This window comes from Miniopterus natalensis, chromosome 19, assembly GCF_054644295.1.
Source record: "Miniopterus natalensis isolate mMinNat1 chromosome 19, mMinNat1.hap1, whole genome shotgun sequence".
Taxonomy (NCBI): domain Eukaryota; kingdom Metazoa; phylum Chordata; class Mammalia; order Chiroptera; family Miniopteridae; genus Miniopterus; species Miniopterus natalensis.
The window spans coordinates 8,922,998-8,932,688 of NC_142099.1; the positions used below are offsets into that span (position 1 = coordinate 8,922,998).

The 9,691-nt window shown below is 43.8% G+C and overlaps 1 protein-coding gene across 1 annotated transcript in view; it reads left to right on the forward strand.

Annotated features, from left to right (window-relative positions):
* The window catches only part of TTF2 (transcription termination factor 2), a 28,265-nt gene extending 18,916 nt beyond the window's left edge, over positions 1-9,349 (forward strand). The window contains exons 16-24 of the mRNA XM_087827952.1: positions 463-545; positions 973-1,106; positions 1,816-1,986; positions 4,255-4,313; positions 5,148-5,298; positions 5,988-6,070; positions 7,368-7,442; positions 8,194-8,373; positions 8,716-9,349. Coding sequence (XP_087684078.1) covers positions 463-545; positions 973-1,106; positions 1,816-1,986; positions 4,255-4,313; positions 5,148-5,298; positions 5,988-6,070; positions 7,368-7,442; positions 8,194-8,338 — 901 coding nt within the window. The 3' untranslated portion in view covers positions 8,339-8,373; positions 8,716-9,349. The remainder of the gene's footprint in view (positions 1-462; positions 546-972; positions 1,107-1,815; positions 1,987-4,254; positions 4,314-5,147; positions 5,299-5,987; positions 6,071-7,367; positions 7,443-8,193; positions 8,374-8,715) is intronic.
* The last annotated feature ends 342 nt before the right edge of the window (positions 9,350-9,691 follow it).

Genomic DNA, 9,691 nt, shown 5'->3' on the forward strand with positions numbered 1-9,691 from the left:
AAACACCTGTTTCGTAATCCTTGTCATCGGGTGTTTGCATTTTCTATAAAACTCGTCTCCTTCCCTGAATTCCAGATTTACTCTTATACTACCTCTCACTTCGAGCATGAATATGTTTTTTTCTCTGTGTATACCTTATATTTATTCATATTTATCAATAACAGTAATATTGTATTATACTAAATATCAACATATCGGTATATTACATGTTAATATTAAATATTCTAATATTTTTATGTTAATATATTATTTACCAATCATTTTTAAATGTTTTGGGGGTTTTTAATAGTTATTTTTTGTTACCTTTGAATAATGCTTGCTATGAGCCTTACGTTACATTAACAAGTCCTTTTATAGTTTTCCAAGGTACTACTGCAAGCACAGTTCAGCGGTTACCATTGTAAACCCATGTGGTTGTAGCAAACAGTATGTGCTTATTGGTTTGTTTTTTATCTGAGGCAGGTCAGCTCTACAATCCTATCTAAAAAGACAGGAAGGTGGGGACAGCCAGTCTGGACGAAGCCCTGATAATCCATTCAGTAGAGGTGAGCAGTGGGACACTCCTACGTAACTAATGACAATGTGCATTCAGATTCATAAAATTACAGCAGTGGGAAGTTGTGGATTCTTGGTATCAGAAACTTGACCTTAGCTAGGAACCTCAAACCAAAGTATAATATGCCAATTTGTAAGCAGCAGTCCTGGTGATTTTCACTTCTTTTTAATTAGTTTCAGAATCTGCTTATTAAATACAAATAGGTCTATAAAGAAAACCAGCATTTCATTGGCTTATTAATAGAAATGTTATGTTATGTTATTATATTAATAGAAATGTTATATTAATAGAAATGTTATATTATTGAATCTCAGATCAAAGGATTTTAAAATAGCATCATTTAGTTCTTGATTCGTCCCCATATTTTTCTGTTTTAAACCCTCACTATTTCCTCTCGTTTGTGTTCCTTCCTGAAGTGGCACAGGAGTTTGGGTCCAGTGGGCCTGGGCGCTCTGTGGCCGCAGACTCACAGAAATCCAGCACCGCCCACATATTGTCACAGTTGCTGAGACTCCGCCAGTGTTGCTGTCATCTCTCTTTGCTGAAGTCGGTAAGAAAAGCCTTTAGCTTCGTACCCAGAGGGGCTGCCGGGAAATCCATGTCTGTTTCTGCATCTGGGATCCAGTCTCCTGGACCAAGGAAAATGGGTTTTGGTGTGTGTCTTTGGTTTTTGGTGTTTGTTTATTTTACTTTGTTTTATATTGATCTTGATAATTCCCATGATGTTGAGAACAGTTTTTATTGTTTGTTTTGTTAAAAAGGAAATCATTTATGAATACTTGGGTATTTTAGGATGTCATAAAGCTGATTTAGTTACTTTTTTCCCCTGCTTTCAGGTAGTATTAGGGCTTTTAAGTCTACTCGAGTTGAAAACTCAAGTATTTATACAATTGCAGAAGTTGCCTTTACGTTGGAAAGAGGCACATCCATAGTTAAAAGGAGTATTTTATTCTTTTGAGGAGTTATGTATCTTGATTATCAATAGCTTAATTTACTAGACTGTCCCAGCTGGAGAAAAAGAATGATCATGTGATCTGCCTGGCAGGTCACTAAAAAGCTCCATCATTTGATTTATCTTTTATCTGGTGAAAAAACTTGCAAGATTACGTTTTAATCAGGGTTTCTCTGAGGAGATATTGACAGTCAGTTAGAGGACATTTTGCTGTGTGGAGTGTTAACAGGCAGCACTTCACTGGCAAATCCTGAGTCTCGCTCCCTCGAGAGCCCACCGGCTCCCGTCCCGTCTGTCTTCTGCTCAGGCCCTGGATCCGACAGAGCTGAAGAGCGAAGGCCTGCTCCTTTCCCTGGAGGACCAGCTCAACGCTTTGACCTTGTCCGAACTCCAGAACTCAGAGCCAGCTTCCACTGTTTCCCTGAATGGCGAGTGCTTCCCGGTGGAGCTTTTTGAAGACACGAGAGAGAGCACCAAGGTACTTGGTCACCTCTCTTCTCATGGACGGACTTGGGCTCCTCACACATTTATCCAAGAGGGGACAGTCCTTTGATGGCAGAGCTAGAACTGTTCGATTTCAGCTGATCAAACTCTCCCTCCAGGCTTACATTCTAATTTTATTTCGCAAATAGAACTGCAGTTACTCTGGGCTTTCGGAGAGTGACTCGGGCCAGCCCGGCACGAAGGCAGCTTTTCCGTCAGGGGTTACTGGGAACAGAGCCTATCAGGTTTATGCCAGGAGAGGGCTGCAGTGAGCAAGCAGTTTGTTTCAGGAAAGCTCTAATGGAAAACAACAAAAGGTGGACCTCAGAGGCTGTTAATGCACCTGCGTGCCAATCGCTTTGACTTGTTGAAAGGCTCCCATCTGCGCGGAGTGTTTCCTACACAGCCCTCTATCTTCATCAGTCATTCTGCTCTACCCGCTAGAGCTCTTTAGGGCTGGAGAGCTGTTAGAGGAGGCTGAGATACACTGCAGCTCGAGTCCTGCCTTTCATCCCCAGCCCAGTCCTAGCCTCGGCCTTTCTTCAAAGGCTTTTTAAAAAATAACTAGAAAGGAGGTCACTGCCAAGGGAACGGTATTACTGGAGAATACTTTTCATTAAAATTTTAAAATATTTTCCTAGCTCTTTACCACTAATAACTGAGAGAATCATAAGAGCAACATATGTGGCCAGACTTCCTGTTCTGGTGCCTTCAAAGTTAGCCTTTGGGTTAAAACTTATATTCCTAATAATTCATGTTCCTTGTCTAATACTCAGGTGATATTTATTCACAAGGCTTAATTACTGTAAGCCCATTAATAGTAGTTCACACCACTCAAGGCTGTTTTATGAAGGGAAGGGAGTTTTCTTTAGTAACATAAACCTAAGCTTAGGCAGGATGTTACTGGGATTTGACCCCAGCACATGGACCATGAATCCTGCTCTCTCACTACAGTTTCTCAAAATACTTGTCACCATTCTTTTCATGTGACAATCAGAGCACTTCCCAGAACCTTGAGTTGCCAAGATACCACGCAATTCATGTACCTGCTCTTTCCTTCCTACTAATTGAAAATGGTGCAGCCCTGGGACTCGCTTCCCGCCCGGCATCGGCCTGCTGCTTCAGACTGGGAAGCAGCCGCGCGTGCGGGGCCTCTACAGGAGCCGCTGTAGCAATAGTGTGGAGTGTGGGGGCTGAGGGACCTCAGAGATCTTCTGGCTCAGCCCCATGTTTTCTGATGAGTCTGAACTCCTCACTGGGAGTTCGGAAGTGATACAGTCACGTGATGGCAGAGTAAGAACTTAGTTTCCCTATTCCTGGTCCAATTTCCTCCCTCCTCCCCCATTCTGGGGATGAACACTGGGGCCCTTCAGGGGCTTTTGAAAGGTCGTCCGCATTAGCAGTCAGAAGGAATGAACGCAGCTGCCGTCCGAAGTCAGGCCCGTGTGTTCCTGCTGACCGGTCCCCTGTGGACGTGGCTGTGTCCTGAGGGGTGTTGGTAAAATCAGAGAGCTTGCCTGGAAGCTTTAGCAAGTGCTGCAGTCTGGACACATCCTCTTCAACATTTGGAGAGGCCTCCAGCTGGGGAAGTGCTTCCACATTCTCCTTCCACAGATGTTAGGACGGGACCTTCTCTGGGCTAGTAATGTGCTCAGTGCCAGGGGTACGGAAGTGACCAGACACATGCTGGCTCTGCCTTCTTGGAGAATCTCAAGTCATGGAAGCAAAGATGATTAAATAAGCAGTCACTACATAGTGTGAAAGACCAGGCGATCAGAGCAGAACGTGCTGTAGTAGCAGGTGGGCGGTGGGCCCCTAACCCATACTTTGGGGGCTACGGAATACCTCCAGTAAAAGTGACATTAAGCTGACATGTAAGGGTGTCCTCGGCAGGGGAACAGAATGGATGGAGATGAGACAGAGCATGGCTTGGTGGAGGAAGAACTTCGGTGTGATGAGTGTTGACTGAGGAGGGCGTAGTGAGAGACGAAGCTGGAGATGGAAGCAGAGGCCAGAGCAGCAGGGATCATGGTGCAGAGCTTGGGCTTGATCCTCAGTGGGAAGCCCCTCAAGGGGCTTGAGGCAGGGAGGAAAGGGACACACTGACATTGTTGAAATAGCTGTCTGGCTGCAGAGAGCAGAGTGGAGCAGAGAAGGGTCAGACCAGAGGCAGAGGCCACCCACGGTCCTGCTTCAGTGGTTCTGGGGAGATATAATGGAGAAAAGGGCTTAAGCCTACATGTGTTAATGTAACCTTTTCCAGATTTCATCTCTGTTGGCAGAGCTGGAGGCGATCCAAAGAAATTCCGGATCTCAAAAGAGGTAAATGTGTTATTTCATTATTCGAGTATTACTTGTAATTAAGCAAGAAAATTTGGTATTGCTGATAGTTATAAATCTCAGCTTTTTATATCAAGGACCTTGAGTCATGCTTAGCAGAGAGCACTGAGGTTATAGCACAACCTCCCTGTGATTTCTAATTAAAATGTTTGTGGCTCTGATGAAAAAAAACCCCTAGAGGATCAGAGTAGGCTAAGCCTTTGAAGAAATGTTTAAAAGTAGAAAATTATCTGAAGACAAGGAAGGGAGTAATGGATACAAAAGGGAGAGCTGTGTGAGCAGACAGGGAGTCCATTTGTTGTTTGTTACAACTTATATGTATGTTATAAATCTGTATATATGAAATATTTTGATCTAAAAAATTAAAACAGCATGGAGGGGTTGGGTGAGGGGAGCAGAAAAGTCCTAGCAGCTTGTTATTAGGACTGGCAAGGGAGGGTGGTCTGAGACCCTTTTCTGCAGGACCACAGAGCTCCTCTGGGTGAACACTCGACCCCAGAATGATAGGAGGCTGCAAATCTTGCTTTAGTCTAGTCACCACTTTATCCTGACTTCCGTTAGCACCAGATACATCATAGGCTGGATTCGGAAACAACTGGGAGCATTATAATCTTTTAAAAAATGTCACGATTTATTTATTTATCCACATTATAATCTTAAAACATGACCTAAGTGTGTCCCTCGCCCCCTTAGGTAACAGAAGGCCTTTCCTCACCCACATTTGACAACTGAATCTTAAGACTTATAGGGGCACAACTGCCCTGCACATGAGTTTAACCGCTTGGGGGCTGGGTTGGTTGTTTTCCCTCCTTCCAGTGTCATTGTCTCTCAGTGGACCAGCATGCTGAAGGTTGTAGCGTTGCACCTGCGGAGGCACAGACTGACTTACGCCACCATCGACGGCTCTGTCAGCCCCAAACAGAGAATGGATTTGGTAGAGGCATTTAACAACTCCAGGGGCCCTCAGGTACGAGCTGGTCACATCAGAGTTACAGAATTCAGAGCAAAATTTTCTCAGTTATACAGAGAATTCTAATGTAGCACCTCAATTTAATATTCATAGCTTTGATCCCTGCAGGTCTTTTTAATTTATGAGACACTTATAGGGTACATTTCAAAGTATGCAAGTTCCACAAAGAGAGTAAAATATGAGAGCTGAAGGAGAGTGAGCAGAGTGGGTAGGAGGAGAATCTTTGTGGAGCAGGAAAGTCTTGAACGTGTGGAATTTGGATACAAGGACATGGGGGGGACGTGAAGAATGAAGGCGTCTAGTGACGGATAATAAGAATTTGGAAGGTGTCGGTGAGTGACGGGCAGGAGGAACACAGCAGCGGTGCTTGGTGACGCAGCGACTGATGGCACAGACAGAATCTGGTTAAAGGAAAGTGTATTGCGCTAACCACCCCCAGTCCTCTGGAGTGTAGTGTTTGTATATTTTGGCAGACACACGAGTGTTTTGGGATTCACTCACCAAAAATATGTGAAGTGAGAATTTTCTCAAAGGTGGGGCATCTTAGAGTTTCAAAATAGTGCATTTCTGACAGCAGAAGGAAATTGGGTAGGAACATGGTGCTTCTCTGTATTGATGTTGGGTTTGAACCTGAGACCAGAGGAGAGGTGTATTATAGGAAGTTAACGGTGTGCTTTCTTTTGAAGGTCATGCTGATCTCGCTTTTGGCTGGAGGTGTTGGTCTAAACCTGACTGGAGGGAACCATCTTTTTCTTCTGGATATGCACTGGTAACGATTCTGGATCTTTCTTGAGTTTCACGGCGGAGCAGGGGACCAGCAGGCTGGAGGGGCATCGGGGCCTCTCTTCCTTGTTGGCTCTGCTCCGGTGTTAGGGAGATATCTCTGCACAGGCCTGTGGAGATGCAGATCTAAACCTGGCCTGGGGCTGGTTGACAGCCTCCAATTCCTGAGCAACCAAGGCTTCAGATGCCACTGAAAATAGTCCCTTCACTTTATTGTTATTCTAACGTCTGTTTCCATGGAAACTGGGAGCAGGGCTTTTCCTCATGGCTAAGAGCTCCTTCCCTCAGTTCTACCTCTTCAAAATACCCCATTTCAGACATATTTGTTGACATCCAGGGAACTCTCAACCCTGGAAAAGAGGGAGCAGTGTTACTCTGAAAGGAATGAGGGAGGAATTTTCTAATGATGATAGGAATACACTTTACATGTCACCCTGGCCTCCCCCATAGTGTCAGCACCGGAGTGTAATAGCGCCTTTTCTGAAGAAAGTGTCATAGTCCCAGCTTTTGGTTTTCCAGTTGTGCCAGTCAGGGACTGCCACACATGGGTCTAATTCTCCAGCAGCCCAGCTGCTACTATCACCCTGGAGACTGTGTTCAAGTCTTAGAACGTGGGACACCCCCATACGTGTGAGTGAGTGAGGAAGGCAGACTGGGAATTATGCTATTTTCTGAAATGGAGAAATGTGGAAGATTTTAAAGCAGTAAGAAGAGAGACTAGTTTGGAGTTGAGAATAAGAATCTTAAAGAAGGAAACAAATTGTTTCCTTAGTTGAATCACAGAATAGGGAAATTGAAAAAGGTAATGAAGTTCCTTAGCCAGCTCTCACATTTACAACTAGCAATCTGAAATGTAGAGGGTTGAGGTTAGATGACTTGCCCAGGATCACCCAGCTAGTTAGTGACTGAATTTGAACGATGGTTTCACCTGTTACTTACAGTTGTGACCTGATGATAGTGCCGAGTTACTGTTAGCAGTGACCCCAGTTGCTCATTAGAGGGCAGGAAAATGTCTGACACTCAACTTTCTGAGGCCAGTATAGCCTAGAACAGGGGATCTGCAAACTTTTTCTGTAATTACTTTAGGCTTTGCAGGCTGCATAGGTCTCTCGCATATTTTTCATTGTTGGATTTTGTTTGTTTTTACAACCCTTTAAAAATGTAACCACCATTTGTAGCTAACGAGCCATACCAAAGACAGGCTGTGGGCTGGATCTGCCTATGGAGTGGCCGCCCCTAACCCGGGATGGCAGTACCTTTGAGCTTTACTTCTCTTCTGCCAGGAACCCATCACTTGAAGATCAAGCTTGCGACCGAATTTACCGAGTAGGGCAGCAGAATGACGTCGTCATCCACAGGCAAGTAAAGGTCTCCCAGGACCTAGGACCCTTCCCAAGTGTAGCTTTCGTGCAAACCCCTTCCATCTGGCAAGCCCTCACTCTCCCTCCAGGTCACACAGGAAGAGTTCACTCTTACTCGACAGATTTCCTCCTGCTCCCTTTGCACACTGCACATACTTCCATCGTAGCACTTACTTGGTGGTATCATTGTTTGTTTTTCTCGTGTTTTCTTTGAGAGCAAGACTGTATTAATCTATACACACTTAACGTAGTACGTGGTGTATAGTGAATGCTTAATCAGTAGTGGATGAGGGATTGAGTGACAACAGTGACATTTCCTCAGTTTGTAAAACCTGTTTTCAGTGTGAATTCGCCCAGAAATAAGATACTCTGTTTTTAAACCAGCACACATACCTGGCAGAAACTTGATAAACTTCAAGGCCTTCTGGTCTTATCATGATGGAGCTTTTTGTGTAAAAGCTGACTCTCTACGCTTTTTTGGGCAGTGATATCTTTTGCTTATTTTGGCATTTCTCAATTACCTTAGCTTCAGAAAGAAAGAAAAACTCAATTTGAGTCACATCATTTTAAATGGACATATATTTAGTCGGGGTTGTTTGGATTGCCTACACTTAGAGTTCTTAACCGAACCTAAGAAAGCTTAAATAAAGGAAGAAACCTCATTTAAAACTAAAGCTTAAGTAGAAGTTTGAACATGTTATTGGATATGCTGCCTTGGGTTTCTCATTGTTTGCTTGTCTGCTTTTAGATTTGTTTGTGAAGAAACAGTGGAAGAGAAGATCTTGCAGCTCCAAGAGAAAAAGAAAGATTTGGCTAGACAGATTCTATCAGGATCTGGAGAATCTGTCACCAAGCTCACCTTGGCTGACCTCAAAGTCCTTTTTGGCATCTAACTTCCTGTTCAGAGCCCAGAATGGTGCCAGTGTTGGTGTGTATTACCATCTGGGAGGACGACCTAACCGTGGTCCTTTGAGCTCCTTGGCATTTCATTTCACCATCAGGCCTTCTGCCCTCCTCACAGGGAGGCATACTCTGATCCCCAGAATTGAGGGTTAGTTATCATGTTAACTAATCAGTCGACTTATTTAATGAGTGACATAAACCGATGAATGACTTCAGAAAGCTAAAGTTTTAGCTTTAGATAATTTTGGAAAACTCTGGGAGTTGTGCACAAGCTTCAGTAAAAGCTCTGTTGCCTTTCTCTTCTCAGCTGGTGGGGGACCTGTGTGATTACACAGGCTCCATCCCATCTCTCTTTCTCTCCTGCCAGTGAGGCTGCTCCTATAACCATCTCTTCCTGGGCCGAGCAGAGTGGACCTCCGGCCATTCCTCTGCAGTGTTCTCACTTCCAGGCACTTTTCCCTCTCAGGGGCAAGATCAAAGAGGTGCTTTGTATATCATTTAATGTTGTGTCATTTCATATTGCTATCATATCATGAACTCTTTGTGTCAGAATTTAGTATTTGCATCACTTTTATAGTATTTGTATTTTTACAAATCTACAGTATTTTTAGTATTTAGTATTAATGTTTCATTTAGCATTGTTGTATGAGTGCTCCCAACTCACAGGTGACTTCTGAAGCATTTGTTACACTGGGGACAATTCCTAAATGCTCAGACTTCTCTTTCACACCTTGGAGTCTTGGGCTCTGCAGCTCACTCTTACTTTGCCAGGTTTTCAGCTGGCAGGCAGTTAAGTCAGATTGTGTTTAGAACAGCCCGTGTACCCCCACCACCTGCACAAACTTTCTGAATCTTGGTAATGGAACTGTTGCCATTAATATTGCTTAAAGCCTAGGGCATTTGCCAAAACCTAGATACCTAGAAGTTTTCTGTTGCTCATCCACAGGAATCATCCAGTTACTGAAATCTTTTTCCAACTGAAATAAATCATAAGCCTTTTATCCTTGTTTTTGAAATCGGATTTGTTAAAAGACGTGGGGAAAATGATGTAAGTACAGTAAGCTGCTTCCTCCAAGCAATTCCCTAGATGTCTGAGGTCATTAGAAAACTCAAGCCTGGTCCCTAAGGTGCATTTATTTTGCCCAACATGTTTGAGAGAAGGCCAAGATTTTTTCTAAGTGGCATTTGGTTAAGTGACAAATATTGGAGTTTGGGGGAAGCAAAGTCTGGCTTGTAGAGATACCAAGGAGATCCAAACTAAAAACCCTACCAGTTAGATCTTTATTTATTCAACAGAATATTAAGCCTCTACTGTGTGCCAGGAACAATATAAAGAGGGACAA